Source organism: Acanthopagrus latus, chromosome 2, assembly GCF_904848185.1.
Source record: "Acanthopagrus latus isolate v.2019 chromosome 2, fAcaLat1.1, whole genome shotgun sequence".
Taxonomy (NCBI): domain Eukaryota; kingdom Metazoa; phylum Chordata; class Actinopteri; order Spariformes; family Sparidae; genus Acanthopagrus; species Acanthopagrus latus.
In genome coordinates, this window is record NC_051040.1 from 13592762 (window position 1) to 13612590 (window position 19829).

At 43.9% G+C, this 19829-nt stretch overlaps 1 protein-coding gene across 1 annotated transcript; it reads left to right on the forward strand.

The window, feature by feature from the left end:
• Window positions 1-930: 930 nt before the first annotated feature.
• rhoub (ras homolog family member Ub) lies at window positions 931-8244 on the forward strand. The gene is made up of 3 exons (XM_037075228.1): window positions 931-1454; window positions 3194-3252; window positions 5701-8244. The coding sequence occupies exons 1-3, from the start codon at window positions 1238-1240 to the stop codon at window positions 6154-6156; spliced, it is 732 nt and encodes a 243-aa protein (XP_036931123.1). The 5' UTR covers window positions 931-1237; the 3' UTR covers window positions 6157-8244.
• The last annotated feature ends 11585 nt before the right edge of the window (window positions 8245-19829 follow it).

Below are 19829 nucleotides of genomic sequence, written 5' to 3' on the forward strand. Positions count from 1 at the left end.
ATTTGATGATATAAAACAGGACTTTTTTTATTGAGTTCTTTTACTTTAAATACCTTAAGTACATTTCTCTTTCCTCACCACTTGCAAACTTCTATATAGATTAACACGTTCAGTATTTCTACAGTCTGAAGCGTCTGAATATTCCCTCCAACATGTAAATTGGGTCTTCGGTAAGCATCTCTTCACGTTCACGCTACTTGATGTCTCCCGTGGCAGGAACATGTGTTGGATTAAAGGAAGTTTCCCTTTAAGAAGTTTAACTGATTTGGGGATAAATTAATGTTTATAATGATTGTCTCTACACACTGTACCTCCTTCAGCTCATACTTTCATGCCCTGTGAGTGTTCCGGTGTCGACCACAAGGAGGCGACAACAGTCCAGACATCGCTTCCTTTCTATTTTCCCCCAAGCATTGTGTGATAAGACGAGGGGAGACTTCTCACCTCAACCACTGGGCAGTTTGAAAAAAACACCCAATCAGAAGCAAAGTTGGTTTTTGAATTTCTGTGCGTTTTCCTCGCACAAACATCTGGACCACTGACTGTCTCCTTTGGTCGGAGCTGTGCATTCTCCAGCAGCTACAGACCGTCTGTGGCCACTGGCTGCTCCTTCTTAAAGTAGGTCAGGGGGGTCTGAGTAGTGGGTTTGAAATTTCAGCTCTTTATGCGTCATGTTTCAAAATGGACATCAAGGTTGTCCCCTCGCTACTGGCGAGGAGGACAAGCCCGGACTTGTCTGCACCTTCGCAGGAGATAATAACAGAGTTGGGCGCACTGTGCTTCTAATTACAGATGTATGAAAAATAAATGAGGAGAATTTATTCAGGGGACTCTTCTGTTCTATTTCATGACCCTAGAGAGGCCAGAAAGAAGAAATCTTTTGATTTTCTCACAGATGAAACATTTTCCATCCACCTGTGTGCGCTCAGCCCAGCGCTGCTGGGAGGTGGGAGTGGGTGGGATCAAGCAAATCAATCCGAGGATATAACGCCTTAGACCCGCCCCCTCGTTGGAAACTGCAGGCTCCCAGTCTGGAGCGCCCGTGGTAACGTGCCACAGTTGGATTCTGGCAGCGCGCAGGGCAGGAGGAGACGCTTTACGCACGGCCTCCCCTCCAACACACCCCGCTCGCGTCTATGAGCGTTTGGACGAGAGAGAGGAGCAACCTGTGTTCTCATGGTGGGTCCTTTCCTCAGCTGCCCGTCGAGGAGAGCGCGGTGAAGTGCTGACCGATTGAATGTCACCTCCAGTCACCATGGATTACGGACGGACCATGGCCCCTCCGGTGCCCCCACACAATCCCAAACCCGCCCGGCCAGGCGAGGCGCAGGAGCGGCTGCTGAAGTGCATCCTGCTCGGAGACGGAGCGGTGGGCAAGACCAGCCTGGTGGTCAGCTACACAACGAACGGCTACCCAACCAAATATGTTCCCACTGCGTTCGACGACTTCTCAGGTGAGCAGAGGACAAATATTGATCTTATACTTGTTACTTCCCCTCATTTTTATAGATCAGTGCTTCTCACAGACTCTTCTGCATTTGCAGTGATGATGATATAATAGTATAACAGCACAAATGCAGTGTAAATGAGTGTGTAGATTGTGGAGCGTGTGATTAAATGGGTGTAAATGAATTAATCTCTCCAATTTCTCTGAACTCCTCTTCAAGTTTGCTTGTTTGCAAAGCAGCCCCCTGTCTTCTTGTCCCACTGCTGTGATGGATGAGTTTGTGTTTCCTATTTATCTGTGCCCCATCAGTGTTGATGCACACCAGTTATCCTCCCTGATGTTTCCACTTGGCACAGTTCCACTCTCCAAACTGTCTCGCTTGTCCCAGCAAGCTTCGTGTCCTGGAAAATCAGCATAGACAAACGAAATCCCAAAAGAAGGGGGAACTTTTACTAGACTGATCAGAAAAAAAAATGCACCTGTGACCTGTTGATCAAGTCCCCTGTTAGCTCTCCTTGATAAAAAATAAATGAGTAATCGAACATGAAAACATTTGTATCCTCATTCTGACTGCAGAACATTGACCTGACTTGCATTTTTGCATTTTCGTGCCTTACGCTCATGAGCAGCACAGTCAATAACCCGGGGCCAACACAAACCCATAAAACGCTCGCAGTGAAGAACACACACCCGCCCTGGGGACGTTGCCACAGAGCACAGAGCGTCTCTGGTTCAGGGGGTTTTGGATTGCACAACTCTGCCTATTGTTGTCAGCCTTGACCCACGAGCCCTCTCCTCTATAGTGGAATGGGCACATCTGTTGCAAGTGGCTCAGAGGCAGAGATTGTCTTTCGCCCCGGTCCTGACAGAGACTGATTGTGCAGTCGAGGGGGCCCTCGATGGTGATGTCATTTCTCGGTGCCCAGAGTTTGAAGAGCTGACTTCTGAGCAGTTACGCAATGCCACAGGTGGCAGAGGACGCAGGGGGAGAAGGGACGATAAGAGGGAGTTTTGGGCCAGAAAATCAAAGGCGTATCATATGTCAGGGATTAGGAAATTATCACACAATGGCGGCTCTCTTATTCACTCTCCGCTCTTTCTCTGGTCCCGCTCTTTCTTCTCGGGGCCTGGTGCTGCGATGCCTTGCCCCGCTACTTGAATAGTCCCGGCAAACTCTTTGATCAGGTGGTACACACACTCCAGGCGTATTGTAAATGTTTCCATGTGCCTGCTGCTCTGCATTGTGTCCGCTTCTCCCGAAAAGAATAAATGGCCCTGTAATGTAGCTCGCTGTAAGATGACTCATCCACTTTTTTTTCCCAATACTTGAAGTGAGGCCTATTGGAAGAGAGTCACTGAACAAACAAAATCTGCTCTGTTTTTAACCCCCCCACCCCACTCCACCCCGGCCCCCTATTAGACAACCTTGGAACGGCCTCTGTCAAAACACAAGGGAGAGAACAAAGCTCACAGAGTGGTCGGAGCAACAGTAAAGTGTTGTGGTCTCAACAGTAACTGGCAGAGTGGGTGGGCGAGACGGAGCAGGCCGTCTGTGATCCGGGAGAGCAGAGCAGGGGGTCTTTGTGTTTTCAACTGGCAGGCTTTTGTTTATGCCACACTTTATTCTGTGTGTGTGTGTTAACCTCTGAAGCGTGAGGTGTGGGCTGTATATTGCACGCAGTCTTTAAAGTAATGTTGACAGCTGTGACTTATTCTCTGTGTGTGTCTGTTTTTCTGTGTCCGCAGCCGTGGTTCAGGTGGACGGAAGCCCGGTCAGACTACAGTTGTGCGACACTGCGGGACAGGTGAGTCGTGTTCGCTCTCAGACGCATGTTGCACGACCGTTCAGCCGAAACATTCCACTACATACGTATAGCCGTGTCAGTGGCGTGGCTCCGTGGATGCCGACGCCACTTGGTCAGTCGCTCCGATTTTTTGTGCAAACTGAGCTTTCTCCACAACTGTTGAAAGGAATGGCAGGGAATTTCATGTCGGACATTCATGATCCCCAGAGGTTGAAGCCTACTGACTTTGCTGATGCTCTGAGTTTTCACAGAGTGACAATGCAAGGCTCACGTTTATGGTTGTTGGACAGATTGTCATGTGATTCGATTCAAGTGGCAGCAATTTTCAAGGTTCACCGTAATATGAAATTTGATGATTTATCACAACTTGCTTATCTATGGCATTATTATTTACTCTTCTCAAATTTGGCCCTTCAAAAAAACTAGTTTAAGAGGACCGCCATATATGTTGATACTTGAAATGTACTACATATACTTAAGTTAACATGCTAATATATGATTGTGAGCCCTAAACATCAGCATGTCAGCATTGTCCTTCTGAGAACGATAGCATTCTGGTGTTAGCTTTTAACTCAAAAGTTCTTTGCTTGCCAAAAAATTGGTTACAACCATGCTGTTTTTTTGCGGGCCCCTTATCTGCTATTACAGGTAGCTCACTTGTATAGAAATGGCAAAATTCCTGAGCTCAGCTGTCAGTCTCCATCTGCAATGATAATAGTGTTGCTTCACACGATGGGCAACAGTGACAGGGTGCTGAAGGAGAGGGGAAAACACGTGAACTGGAGGTGATCGTGCAAAGCCTTAAATTCCTCCTCCCTGTCTCTCCGCTTTTAAGGACATGGGTCCTGGCACAGAGACGGAGAAAGACAGGGAGCTTGCAAAAGTTATTGACTCATTATTCTGTTGGCACCGCAGGGCAATCTTAGAAGGAACATGTTGTGAAAGAGTGTTTTTATTTTCCCCCGGAGCGTGTGTGGTTGTTTCATAATCCCGCTCAATAGAACCCTGCCCTGGGAGCAGCATATTTGAAATTCACAAACGCTGCGAGGGCACTGCCAGTTCTGCACAGAATCAAAGAGAACTTGGCTGTAAAGTGGAGCGAGGCATTTCAACAAGCCCATAATACGTGTTACACCCCACAGCGTGTTGCAAGCGGCATACATTCGTTCAAACTATACACACACGCAGACAAGCTCGGGCAAATGTGGGCAGATGAAAGTCAGGACACACTTACTGTACTCATGCAATTTCATAACAGGGGAGCTTGTGCTAGAAGCAGGTTGGGGTGTGCCAATAAATAGGGATGAGGGGGAGAGTGAGTGAGGTGGAGAGAGTCGAGACAGACAGAAAGAAAAGGTCTGGAGAAAAAAAATGATAACAGCTGCCGCCAGAGCCGATAAACAGAGTTTGCTCCTTAGGCCAAGATGTTGATGTCTGTGTACTTTGCAGATGGACCTACGTCATGAGATCGCAAAGCACAGCCAAAGCTTGTGCTGGGAAAAGTTTGATAAGTGTCCACTGCTGTATGATGGTTTCTGCAGCTTTTAAAGTCTGAAGGAGCCGACGCGGATTAGGAGATACCGTATGTGCTGGAAAGGAGACGGTTAAGAGGAAGACGGAGAGGTTTGCGTTTGGCTTCAACCTTAATCTGTGTACACAAGGGTGTGGGAGGCCCTTGTTAGTCAGCTGCGTGGCTCCAAAGTGTTAATTTAAAAGATTAACTGTAGGTGATATAAGTGAGTGGGCAGGGCTTGTGTATACTGTACATCAACAGAATATAAACACTGTTTAGACTTCGCACAATTTCCTTTCCTGCGAGTGTGTTGACCACTGAAGAGGTAACTGAAAGTGCATTAGTCTGTGGTCGTCCTGAGTAAAAGGTGGAGGGTGATGATTAATCAAAAAGTAAAGATAACGAGACAAGTTTTGGTCATTTTCAGGTGCATAACTTAGCACTAGAATAGGTTTACGTGCTTTTAATGCTCGAAAACCACATCAGACTTCTCATACTGTCCAGTGCTGCAGCTCTTTATTCCCACTCTGTCTATTTTAGCTCCTGTCTCTTTAAGGCCCCTCCCCCCAAACAACTGGTCTCCTGATTGGTCAGCTCACACACGTCTGAGCCAGCACGGCTACCGAGAGAGCAGCTTTGTTAAATTAATTGATATATGCCAAACTAGCAGCCATGCATAAAATAGTGTGATGTCACAAAGTCACATGATTAAAGGCGGGACTCCTGAAAAGGCGATTGTGTTTTCTGTGCGAGAGAGGAACTCCTGTCGGTGCTATCGACTTTCTTAGCCTTCAAGATGCTTAACATGTGCAAGATCCAATATAAAACGCTAAAGAAAAGGAAGAAAAAGAAAAAAGCGTAACAGGTCCGCTTGAGATTTGTACATCATGGTCATCACCACACTGCTAACCATCTGTTTCTGTCTACATCACCAGGATGAGTTTGACAAACTCCGCCACTTCTGCTACAGCCGCACCGACGCCTTGCTGCTCTGCTTCAGTGTGGTCAGCCCAGCCTCCTTTCAAAACGTCTGGGAGAAGTGGGTCCCGGAAATCCGCCGCCGCTGCCCTCTCACGCCCGTCCTCCTGGTGGGCACGCAGTGCGACCTGCGGCAGGACGTCAAAGTGCTCATCGAGCTGGCGAGGCGGCGGGAGAGGCCCGTGCCGGAGGAGGATGCCAGAGCGCTGTCGGAAAAAATCGGGGCTGTGACGTACATCGAGTGCTCGGCGCTGACACAAAAGAATCTGAAGGAGGTGTTTGACGCAGCCATCGCCGTGGGGCTGCGTCACTCTGACAGGAGAGTGAGGCGGGAGAGGAAGGTCCGCAGCACAGCTGATAAGATGAAGATGCTCTCCAAGTCCTGGTGGAAGAAGTATGTGTGTGTCCAGTAGAGAGGGAGGAGAGGATTGTCCTGTGACCGACAAATAAACTGGAACTGCTGACTTATTGGTGGGGACTGAGTTGGATGTAAGGACTGTTTTTACGTTCACCTGGACGGCTCCAGACATGGCGGCCAGAATGACTTTGATTCAGTGGAGCAGCAGCTCAACAGAGGCGGAGTGTGTCTGGCTGAGCTTGGATGTTTTTGACCAGAAAAGATACCTTTGGTGATGCCTAAAAGACAGAGAGCGTAATAAGACTGTAACTTCCGTGTGCTCCTCTGAACTCCTAAACGAGACTGTGACCAGCGTTCAACCAAAAGTAATGGAGCTAATAAAGTTTTATGGCACATGGACTGCGTATCATGCTGGACACGTCCAAAGGAAGTGTGAGCTGAGTTGTTCAGATGGTGTTATGTACTGAAAGTATACTCCTCCTGTGTCTCTAATCTGATTCCCTTCTTTTACAAAGTATATTATTTTATGTGTTATACACTGTAATTCAGTCCCTCAACACTTCTGATAGATCCTTTTTTATTTCACTGAAATCAGAACATGAAGTTAAAGGTCCAGTTTGTAAGATACTTGATTTTTGAATCTCATTCTCGTTGAATAGTGACGAGTTGGGTTGGTGGTCTACCAAGATCTGGTACATTGCGTTGGGAATGACTCTCAGCAATCAATTTTCTTAGAAACAGGAAGTTTAAGGAACTTTAATGCAAGCTGCTCAGCTTAAATCCCAAATTTTAAAAATGCAATATTTGTGCTGTTGAAAATCGAGGCCAGACATGCACCTTGTCTCAGAACTAACTCATGCTCTTTTGGATTACAATCACATGTAAATGAGTATAAATTAGGGCTGCAACTAAAAATTATATTCATTTTTTTGACGATGAATCGTTTAGGCCATAAGTCAAACATTTGTGAGAGAGGTTTTGTCTTCAGATTACTTCTTATGTCCAGCCAACAGTCCAAAATCCAAACACTTTCATTTACTATCATGAATGACAAAGAAAACCAAAAAAATCCTGTGACTTTTTGTAAATGTTTTGCTTGGAAAATGACTGAAACAATGAATCGATCACCAACATAGTTGGCTGTTAATTTTTCTTTAAATCGACTAATCGATTAATCAACTAATCATTGCAGCTCTGGGAAAGTATTCTTTAAATAATCTCTGAGCTCTTTGGGGATGTGACGCTGTGGTTTGAACATGTTGTAATCCAGCCGTTCACTTCTGTGAGATCGTGTTGGGATTTCTCTACGCCGGCTTGTGTCTGTACTACTTTCTGTAGCGCTGACACAGCTGTCACACTGTCAGGGTTCTGTGTGTTACCCACCTACCACATCAGACTGATGCCACAAATCATTTACAGAGTACACCGAATGCCTCTTGGTGCTGATGGTTACCCGACCAAGCTTCAGTTGACCGAAAAGTGTGACCTTAAGTCAGTTTGTTAGTTTTTTATACTGTTACAAGGTTGCAGCAATAAGTTGGGTGGTGCCACTGTACATTGCACTTATCACACACAGTCTAAACTCATCACCGAGGTCTTGCCATGCAATGGCCTTTGGACCAGTGGTGTGAGATGTAGTGGTCGATCTGCATGTTCCCTGCACTCCCCTCTGGTTCAGATGATCCCTGAGTCTTTCCTTGTCATCGTCGTCAGGGCCTTGAACAGATTATTGTCCGTCTTTGTCTGTCCGTGCGTTGGAGCTCTCTCCTCATCTGAAACGATGACCGTAAATGAGGTGAAATCAATGAAGAGACTGATTCTACGTTTGCTTCTTATTTTTCAGAAGCCCTGTCTTTCAGCTCTGTCTCTATTTATCTGTTCCTTCTGGGCCAATAACTGATCAACAGCAAAGCAACATAGAGCAGATGTATGAATTGTTGTGTGTCATTATGTATGTTACATAGTAATCATTTATGATGTTTGTAATGTCATCAGGATAAATCTCTGTGTACATATGTAAGTGACTCCAGTCATTGGCTGTCCAACTCTAAATGGTACTTAACAGTGTGAGTGTTTCAGATGGTGTCTGAGAGCAGTTTGTTGAGCTGTGTGCGCGAACCACAATAAAATGTGAAATATTTAACTTGTTTTTGCTGTTGACTCTTCCATGGAGATACGTTATCTCCACTGTCACACTGTAGAGACAATTATGTGATGATAAGAGTGGAGGAGTGTTTGTTACAAGCTCGCTCTCTGATGTCAAGAACAGGTGTCTTGACAGATTTGACATGTCGTGTATGTTCTACAGTAAGGAGATATGCCAAAAAGACGGACACACCTGGACTAAAATTGAGTTGGGTGCTCTTGGAAATCAGGGAAAAAAATATTTCATTCACCAGAAGATAATCCAGGCACTCCAAATATGAGAAACTGAGTCAAACGAGAGGAAATATTAAAAAGACTTTACTATAGTGGATTAAAAAGGAACAAAAGAGGCACCTGGTCTAAATATAAAGTTTCAACCAAAATGTAGGTTAGTCGTCTATTGCCAAAGGTGAACATGCTGTCTTACAAAACTTTAACATGCCTTAACTGGAAAAACACACTGACCTTTGTGAATAAACTACACTAGTAGTAGATTGAGAGTGGTGTTGAAAGGTGCAATGTTTGAAATGGATCTGAAAACATAAAACAAAAACAAAAATTACTAAAATCATCGACATATTGTGGAGAAATGACAGTTTGGATATCTATATTGTGTTGCAGAGCTATCACCTGAAGTTAGCATGCTAAAGGTCAAATGCTCCTGTTCTAGAAGTGGATACACCAACACTCCTGCTAGCTGCATGGCTAAATGAGCTAACTAGCTAACATCTACATATAGCAGCAGTTAACAGTTTCTCTGCTGATCTGCTGCCCCCCTATTAGTTTTGAGGATGAATTCGACAGGAAGCCAATTCTTACACATTGCACCTTTATTCTAGAGGCCTGAAAACTTACATTATTAAATATAAAAAACACTGACTGTCCAAAATAATTCACTGTTGAGCTTAGTTTTGTTTACATTAAGCTAAATATAGACAACTGCTCTATGAAATTAAATGAAATCTAAATAGTTTTATAACTTTTCATAACATATTCCCCCACACAGTGATTTGTGAACAAGCAGTCTCTAGAATAAACCAAACACTTTATTTTTACACAGTTGTGAAAGGGTTAAGTACGACTTCAAAGATTTAGCCTCAGAGGTTTTGTCGGCACCAAGACTTCTAACTATGCGGGATCAGATGATTATAATTGCCTGAAATAGACTTTTCCTCTTATTCATAGCTGCACGTCTGCACCACAGTATACAACAATAGGCAGAGAGTGACAGTTAGCAAGGTATCTCGTACTTGTTTAGAAGCACTAATGATAGGGTAGGCAGCTAAAAGTGAGTTTGTGTCGTCTGGCAGACTGCAGATGAGTACGTTGTCCGGCCTCAGAGTGGGTGAAACTAAGGTAAGAGTCGTGCCTAGTGGTCTAATTATGATCGTCAAGATGGCTCCACTTTCCACCAATAGTTTAGCAGGAAACCCCATTGTTGTGCCCCAACGAGGCAGCCATCTTGCGAAACGTGTTGTGATTTAGCCTTGCGGCTTGCGTGCTTGACTGTAATACCTACCTGTCTGCTAGAAGTAAAGGTTATCGTCTGTGGGGGGAATCTTCAGCTGTCAATCATGAGACCATCAGACAGGAAACACATCAGGGTCGAGGTCTACATGTCTCTAAAGTTTCACGGTGAGATCGTAAGACTGTGTATCTATGTGCAAGAGCTCCACTAATTTAGTCTGCTCTGCTGAATCCAAATACAGAAACTGTACCCGAGGGAGGAAGAGTGAATAAAGACTCCACAGAGCTCATTGTTAAGCAAACATGCGTGGGGGTATTTGAGTGACCATATGTAAACTTAAAACACGTCACTGTGCCAACATCAAGACCGAGGGCACTTGTGGAACTGTACAAATATTATCATCCAGTGGTAGTCTAATGTATGCACTGGAGCATTTCATGGTCACAGGTTCAGGGAGGCAAAAGCAACACTTGAATGGCCTTTGTATTTTCCACTGTGAGAGACAATAGGTTCAATAGAGCGGCTCAATTTCTCTCCAAACAGAGCTGGAGGTCCAGTATCTAGTATTGTTGGTTTAAAGAGGATAACTACAGCTGATGAGGGGCGCAAATTGCCAGTACATGAGGTCATGAGTCCAAATTCCTTTGCCACAGTCCAACCAACCTAAGAAATTCTTTAACTTGCACCCTCCAAACTCTGAAGAATTTTCTGAGTATTTAATAACATATAATTTATTCAACCATGTATGTTCTGTACATATTGTCCAAATATACATCACTGTGGTGACGAATAGGGGTACTGAAATACTACTGGGTTTGAATAATTCAGCACTTGGGTAAGTACCCTAAATACAGTATTTACACGACCGACATTTTTCTCTGACATCACACTCAAGGTTGGAATCTCAAATTCTGTGATAATATTTTGCTGCTGTGTTCCAGGTTGCAAGTCACATAAACACAGAGAAGCTGACATAATGTTATCAAGTCACCAGTTCCCAATAATGGATTGTGAAAGTCTGTGAGGGATATCGGGACATAGTTCAAGTAAAACAATCCCATTAGCTTCTGTTAGACAACAGCAAACATTAGCATTTGACCAGTTTGTAGCTAACATCACCATTTGATAGTGTAACATTAAAGGTAACATTGCCTAATGTTCCTCCAGATCTTCCATCTCTCCATTGTAATCTTAGCTGTCTATCAATCAGGAAGTTGGGAAATTAAAAACGCAGCATCTACCTACATCATTTGAGCTTCCCATCTTCCCTGAATAAGTTAGGAAGATTGATACCAGTTTTAGATTCTTATCGTCAACATGAGCTAGCAGCCGGTCAGCTTAGCTTAGCATAAAGACTGCAAACTGGGGGGGAGCAGCTAGCCCGACTCTATACAGCACATAATCCCTGTTAACTGCCAATTCTCATTTTTACACATTTTGCGTGGATCAAAAAATACATGTCATGTCAAGTGGCCATCTTTAAGGGCAATGGTCTGTGGATTTAGGTACTTTTGGGGAGAGCCAAGGTAGCTGTTTACCCCTGTTTCCAGCTTTTATGCTAAAAAGAAGAAATGCCACAAACCTATTCCCTGAAATGTGTCTTTCTTTAAGATATAATATAGCTATGTTGGAATCAGCCTGAATAAAGGCATATTTTTGTGTGAAAAATGTAAACTCGTGTTCATGTCATCAAAGCCGTCACATCTCTGAAGTGTAACGGTTATCTACGGCCTTGGATGGAAACTATTACATATCTCTTAATTAATGTTTGGTGAGATAAATGTGTGAACTGGGTGGCCCAGTCAGCTATAGACTTCCTCAGTTGTAAAAACCGACGGTCATTGAACTTTTCAGTCCTGATAAACCCACTTTCTTACATAACCTCTGGGAATCATTTAGGTAACAACTGAACTCTGACTCCACATGAAAGAGCAGCTCTGTAATCAGTTTTGATGTCTTAAAGTTGGCGAGGGATTTCTCCGGCACCCCTCAGATAATTGCCAGTGTAATGACTGGAGCTCAGCTCATGGGGCAGGATTACTGAGGGACATTAACAATGTCGATCAGGTCTGAGAGGTGGGAAGGGATCCAACCCGTAGACTGTGGTCCACTTTGTACATTGTCTTTAGGATTAACTGTTGCCCAAGCTCTTGTAATGCGATGCAATATGTCTGGGGCACCGATTAAAAGACACCCACACATAGACTTTCCCACCGACTGAGTACAGTTCATTATTCTTGACAGAAATTTGCTTTAAAAGTGTGTTAGAGACCTCAGACTCGCTCTTGTAAGTTACTTTAGTGACTCATTCTCATGTTGTCATATGTTCACAGGACTGTGTTAAGTGCTGGGTCAATATACTGCGAGGTAAGATGGTGGGAAGGGTTCAGTGTGCGTGTATGAATCCTCCGAAATGGTCAAACTGGAACTGCTAATAGCTAATTTGGCATTCTTTTAATGGTGTCATTGTAAATGTTAATGTAAAGAAATATAGACTGAAAAAATCAGCTGTCTTGATTATTTCTGAAGGGTGACCCACACTGTCAGACTCAAAAAACATATGATGAAAACATTTGTATCATCTGTCTGATAGCTTCCTGCTGGGCTCGGCATCAGTCTCTCCAGTAAACGTTGCTGCTGAGGGACTCGAATGCTCCACATAGTGTAGGTAGTGCAGTGCCAGTTCACTGAGGTTTTAAAGTCAAGAGTTCACTCAGACGCACATTTTTGTCTGCCCACCGCTGTAGATTTTGAAACACATGGAAATCAGAGCCGGACAATAACCCCTTCAGTAGAAGAGAGTCAGAGGCCTATGTGGTGGAACAGCTTCAGTGAAGCTGCTGCGCTCATTGACGTTTTACATGAACAATGTGTCCAAGAGTTAAAGACACAACAAGATTAGACACGTTATGTAGCAGATTAGAAATAGAAAAATAATTCTTTTAAACAACCAAACTAGCCGTTATCTATATTATTACATTTTTCTCACTTTTTGGCTTGTCGCCACTCATTGAGCACATTGAAGAGAGGTACTACTGGGTGTCTGAGACAGTTTAGTGGATATTACAGACTGAGCTGCATTCACATATCTGGACACATCTTATTGAGTTTTCCTCTCAAGTTCTGAGATTCTGAATCTGAGACATCAATATTTTTTGTAGATTCACTGTTGGGGCTGAAACAGCAGGTCACTCTTTATCTTTTGTTGTTAACACAAAGAGACACGACGGAGCTACAAAAAGCCAAAAAGACTGAATTTAACATAGAGATTGTTTAACACTACTTCTGTAGTGTTAAACAATGCGCAGTAAGAGGCAAAGCAGAAAAAGTCAAACAGTCGTGAAAGGTAAGAGAATATAAATCATAGTTTAGTCCCAAAAAAAGGCTGAATCTGCTGGTATTGAAGTTTATATATGTATGAATCACAATAGTTTGTCTGAGCTCTCTACAGCCACCAGCCTGCTGTTAACTAACACTGTGGTTGCAGGAGTGGCCGGTCTGGCATGCTACAGTATGGCGTTGCTAGCAGGATTATGTTTTAATAAGCTTATATAAACACCCCCCACAGCGTGGTCTCATTATGGGAAGCTAATTGAGTCGCTCTGTCTCGGGGTCATCGGGTCCTCTTTGAACAGCTCAGTGTTTTGCTTTAAAGAGGCCCATCTCTGCCTCCAGAACATCTGTCCTGTGGTTTGGGGAGCATGTGTCTTTTCTTCAGGCAAACAGTTTTGGACCTGCACATTTTTGTATGTTTGCACTTGCACATATACAGTGTGCTCATGTATAGTTGTCGTTACTGTAGCCTACAGGTTCGTTCACATTTTATTTTTGTTTTTTTCAGTACGATACCCCGCTGCTCAGGCATATTCTCTGCAAAGCAATTAAGCCATTTTTCAACCTGACGTAGTGCTCTGTCCTTGTTTCACTCCAGTCTGTGACTGGTCCTATTGAGCCTTTGTAGGCTAAGCATAAAGACAGCTTTGTGGTCTGTCTGCATGCTTTTATGGTTAATTCCCATTGTTATCTTTAGCCATGCTAGCAGCACTGCCCTCCACACTGAAATATCTCAACAACTGAGTGGAAGTTTCTTTTTATTCTGAGATATTTATGATCTCAGAGGATAAATCTTATAGTTTGTCATGTTTTGACCAAGCAGTGCTTATGGTCTGGAATGAATGAAAAAAAATACACTTGTTCAAAAGTGTGATATTACATTTCAGGTAAGCAGGAGAGCTTCCTCACCAGGGTTAATCCAAGTTAGCCAGAGCTCTTCATGTCCTATATCTTATTCATACAGTACAGTATGTTCCACTGGACATCTGGGATAGGTTAATCAGTAAAGCCATGACACCTGTCTGACACGTCTGTCTTACATCTGAGGTACGTTTTAGTTTGAAATGGATCGATGATGCCTCCATTTGTGAATGTTGGGCATTAAACAAACATCATATGCTTGATGCATTAATTTCTTGCTTTATTCACGAACACACACACACACACACACACACACACATGGCCTTGTCTTGTTTGCCTTTACAGCATGTTGTTTTCAGAGAGATAAACACACAGGAAGATTGTTTTCGATTTCTTTGTTTATGGCTGAGCACACAGCTGAAAAGGTAATTAAGCTGTTTCAGATACAATGAGATGACAGAAGCGACTCCATATCTGTTCCTTATCTGCAGTTCTGCTACACAATGGAAATTCCTCTCCACGGAGGATTGCAGTTAATAATTGACTTGAATTGTGTCAGAATTTCACCCATTGTCTCTCCGAGGCTCAGCTGTAAACGTTTGGGATCTATATTCTGCAGAGTTCAGACACTAGCCAGATGCTGTGTGCCTCTTGATAAGGAGAACATCTGCTGTTTGCAGAGCGTCTCAAGTTGCCTGCACTGTACTTGGTTTCGGTGTTCAGAGCCAAATTGTATCTGGGGCATGAAAAGTAGTCCTTCCCTGACTCCGGAAAGTGATATTGCAGAAGAAACTGGAGCACATGAGCAAAGACTTCAGGGTTTAATTCAATAAGGTCTTGATTTCCAAGAGACCTTTGTAACGTTTCCGCAGTAGATCATATTCCCTGGTTTGAATCCAACTGTACGTCTGATGTCACGGACAGCGGTTGCGATTGGCTCACAGCTGCAGCCTGATGTTATCTGATTGGCCTCCGGGGACATACGTTGTTCTCTGTGTTGAAATGGCTCATGGGTGTAGTGACCTCATTTACTCTGGGACACATGTGAATGTCTTCTCTCTCCCCCGTCTCTTTCTCCTCTGCACTTGTTTATGTCTCCTCACCCTGTGTCTCCTATCACTTGCTCTCCCTCTTTATCAGTTTGTTTTGTTGGCGTTCCCTCATTCCCTGTTTTATCACTGTCAGCTTGTGGCGCTTTGATCCCTCATATGGGACGGATAAGGATACAGGGTGTGTGTGTGTGTGTGTGTGTGTGTGTGTGTGTGTGTGTCTATATGCGTACACACACATTTATGCCCTGTTCTCCCCCCGGCCTTGATGTCCCTCTGTGGTTTACCACTGTTTGGACTGCATATCCAACAGCCTTCGGTTTGACTGAATGACATGGGGACAAAGACACCTCAGATAACGTACGGGTGACTCACCGGTTTTAATATTGATCTCATGCCCTGACACTGTGTTTCCAAACATCCGTGCAGATTTGACATCATCAACAAGAGTGCGATTTTATTCCCAGAGTAAACAAATGCCCATGAAGTCAGTCCACAGGTTTTTTTTCGTGGCCACTGATAATGCCAGAGGTGGAAGCTGATTATTTACCCAGCCCTGTGACTCATTAGGGGCCTGACCAGCTCAACACGACCGATGGACCAAAGTGTTCCTCGCCGCAAAAGTAAACACAGATAACTTTGCTGCACACAGGCTCGATGAAATTAGTTTTTGGTCATCAGTTCCAAGGAAATGCTGAGGCTGCCCTTCCGAGAAGGAAAGCGTTGTCATTTCAGCAAATGTGAAAGTGATAAAGTCAGCTCATGGCTGTAGGAATAAGACTCTAAGTCTAAGAAAATAGAGGAAATAGTGTGACATTATTATCGACACATGAAGTCCGCAGAGGGTGGAGGTCAGGTCGAGGGATGGGTCAACAAAACGTCTGTATTTAACATGGGAGGACAATCAACATTGTTTGTTTTTGATGGTGGCCACCATTGTTCCTCAAGCACGCAGGTATTTTTAGCCACGCTGTCTGCTCTAGACAATGAGTGGGCGATGTCAGCGTGTTGGTCATTCTGTGTGTCTTTGGTCCAGACTGAAATATCTCAACAACTGTGGTCGTGACACTGATGGTCCCCAGAGGATGAGGCCCAGTGACTTTAGCGATCCCATGACATTTCCTCCAGCGCCAGCAGAGCGGCTCAGATGTGTACTGCCATGTTCCACGTTGCAGATCCTTTAAACATATAGGGAATTGCTATTGCTTCCTGCTTCCTTATTCATCAGTTTTGGCTAATGTTATTAAAGCTCGCTTTTGTTTTATAAGCTACCTGCTGTTGTGTCTGCATTTGGATCCTCGCCTTTCAGGGGACATTCCAGTTGAAACTACTGACTGGGAAGTTCCGACTTGACAGTTCAAATTGATTACAACACATTGGCATGTTAGCATTGTCACTGAGGCATGTCATCATCCTCACAGATTCTCTCCCAAGGCTGTCGATTCTTGTTCTGACCATGATGATAAAACTTCTGTTACCTTTTCAGTAAGTAGTCATTTTAACCACAGCAGAGGCAGATCAGAAAACACTCTTGTATGTGCAACAGTGATTTGTTGCACTTTTGGAAGGCAGATGATCGGAGACATCAGGTCATAAAATGCCTCCGGGACACAACTATAAATCTCATATCTTGTTATTTAATTTCGAGGACTTTTTGGAAATGTTTGTAGTAGAGACTGTAGATCAAGTGCAAACACTTATTGCCGTAAATCTGGCAGGTTTAATGTTCCAGTCCTCCCCATATCCTCATTTCGTCATCTCACAGCGATTCATCGCAGATATACAGTTTACCTCATGGTGATACGCTTTAATAACCGGTCAGTGCCTGAAGCTGGGGTGTGTTACAGTGCCTCATCGTTCATCTCAAACCGTTTGAAATGAACAAGTGGGTCAGCGTATTGAAGTGTCTATGGTTCATGGCACTTGATCAACACATATGCTCTCGCGCTCGGACTGAGGAGATGCATCTTGACAGGAAACAGAACCTCTCGTGTCCAGGGGACTCTCTGCTCTCCTCTTGGCTCTTATGTGCTTACTGATGAACGCATGAAATCTGGATCTGGACCCGTAGAGGCTTTAGTGCTGGAAGCCGGGACAGAGCCAGCTGTTGGCAGTTACGGGGGCCAGTTATGTAAGCGCGTCCCTCTCTCCCTGTGAAGCCCGGCACTTTGCCTCACGCCACGCTGCACATGAAGCTCTTTATCAGTAACTGAGATAACACCTGCAGAAGCGCTCCACTTCCCCGTCCCCGTACATCGGAGCGATTATACAGCTCAGTGGAAAACAGCAGGGTTCAACTTGTACCTCTGACGTCAGTGTAGCTCTTCCCTGCCCTTTTATTCGGCACATTTTGTTACAGGTTCCTTGATTTGTGCTCTCTTGTGCACTCTCTCTCACCCTCTTCATCTTCCTCACTCTTGGCAGTCTTTCTCTTGTCTTCTTTTGTCTCCTCCACACCCACACTCACTCCCATTTTTCCAACCCCCACTCTGCTCTCATTCTAGAGTTGCCCTTTATCCCACTTCTGAATATCAGCATTCACTTTCCCCGATCAAATGAGAAAAAAACAATGACTTATTCTTCGGGCCCCAGCCAGCAGAATGACCTTTACCTTCCCCTCTCTCCGCCCTCCCAGTCCCTTTCTTTTATTTCTCTTTTTTCCCTCTCCATTGCAAAGTTTCTTCAACTCTTTTCCACTCTTTTTTTTTGTTGTCCTACACTTCCCAGTCGAACTCCTCTATAAACTACAACATTATTTACCAATCCACCAACGCACAAGGCAGTCTTATTCCCGACAGTGAGCTCACACTGAGGCTATGTTTGTCCACTGAAGTCAAAAGCAAAGCTGCCCCCAGTGATTGATTGCTCAGTAATCCCACAGTAACAACACGCACTAAAATCACAGTTGCAGCTCCGCCACACAGCAGGTAACGAGCACCCAGAGACGGATCACACGATTGGCCGAAACAGCCTGACGATCATCGCTGTCCCCCTTCATTCACCAGAGGATATAAACGCTTCCATTTTTAGTGTTTAATTGCGGAAGCCATTACTGCGATCTCACAAAGACACAGCGGCCCTAACTAGAGCTGCGACCCGGCGACCTCGGCCCCCAGCAAGCTTTGAAACCTGAGAAAGCAGCCCTGACCTCTGACCTCCAGCCTCTCACCTCCCACGGTAAGAAGAGCCCCCGATTTCTCCCCCTTCGGACAGGATGTGACCTATGAGAGGAGCCCTGTAGGAGGGCCTTGACCCCAGACACTGTCCAGACTAAGTGTCTGGACCAAACTGATCTGAGGCTGGCAAGACCTGACAACAAGATGCAAAAGGTTAAGATAAGTGTTAAAGGAACAATCTGTGTTCATGCCCTGTTGTACTTACTATATAGTTATATTTAGTTTGTCGTGTCTAAGCTTTTTTTGAACATGTTTCTCTGATCTTTCAGGCAACCACTTGTTACAGTTCATTTCCATTATGGTACTCGAGTGAGACAAAACTCAAGTAGCACATGGGTAAAACATCATACTTGAGTAGAAGTGAAGGTATCAGGTTTAACTCGTATGGCACTCAGCAGAGCACATACCTCCACTCAGGCCCAGCATTCCCCTTCATCAAACCTTATCCAAAATCAAACTTGATAGCCCTGTTACAGTTACTGATTTTAGCAACATTAATACAGCTGATTGTTTTTTTATTTATCAATATCTATGCATTACTCTCACATCAATTAAAAAGTAAAACAGAAAACTCCCTATCACTCAATGTTAAGGAAAGTTAAAAGCATTTTTAAGTATCCAAAGTACAGATAAAAGTAAGCTATATAAAGTATATGTATATACTGTGCATACTCTGTGTACTATTATTGGCATGGCCGATTATTGGAGCCAATATTCAGCATTTGTTGATATTGTGTTTTTTGTTTTATTTATTTATTCATTTTTAATCTGATTGACTGCTAAAAACATGCTACTCTGGGTCTCATGCAACATTCAGTCTGCAAAGTAACAAATAGCTAAAGTTTTCAAATAAAAGTAAAAAGTACAATATGTGCCTCTAAAGTGCAAAAATGCAGTGCAATGGAAGAACATGGAAATACTAAGGTAAAGTACAAATCCCTTGTTGTTTTACATAAATACAGTATTTGAATGAATGTACTTAGTTACATTACATCGCTGGAGTGAGGTTGGTTAGGTAACCTATCCCAAAGAAACCTCATATGTCCGTTTATTTAGTAGTTCTGTCATCATTAGTTCAGTGGTTGACGGTGATGGATGTGAGGTCTCTGCTGCACTGTATTACCAGGCAATGATAACATATCTTTGACAACAGACAGACGTGATGTTAACTAAGATGGATTGTTGATCTCGAGCAAAGCTCGGGCAACTGCAACTTGATTTTCCCGACTTACTGACATGAATGGAAACTAATGACTAACTGCCCTGCACCCATTTAAAACACTGTGTCATGTGGAAAAGTGGTTTTAATCATACTTTATTCCCCTTAATCCAGCATTGATTAAGTTTGGCTTTTTTCCCCCCACATCATCCTCTTTGTGTACTAAAACATAAAGTCACATTCATCTTTTCCGTGTCCTCCTCGAGCCATCCTTTCCCATTCACCTCTCGACATAATAAATGTATCCAGTCACTGCCGCTAAAGTTTATAAGAACAAACTCACTTTGTGATGCCACTGAGCAATGTGAATCCACATCACTCATTTACTTTTGTGGCTGTATTTAGCTGAGGCTTTTCTCCTCGGCGCAGCCCTGAAAGGTAGCCCAACCACCATCTAAGCTTCTCTATTCATTTCAGAAAACGGCTTTGATGCTTTGGACGGAGGTGTTTTTGTGCGATTCCCTTTCAGTTTGGACT

What these genes read in the sequence shown, in the direction of transcription:
- rhoub (XM_037075228.1), top strand. Translation starts at nt 1,238, where the DNA reads ATGTCACCTCCAGTCACCATGGATTACGGACGGACCATGGCCCCTCCG. An exon ending in TGCGTTCGACGACTTCTCAG is followed by an intron (nt 1,455 to 3,193) that starts GTGAGCAGAGGA and finishes CTGTGTCCGCAG; the next exon opens with CCGTGGTTCAGGTGGACGGA. An exon ending in TGTGCGACACTGCGGGACAG is followed by an intron (nt 3,253 to 5,700) that starts GTGAGTCGTGTT and finishes CTACATCACCAG; the next exon opens with GATGAGTTTGACAAACTCCG.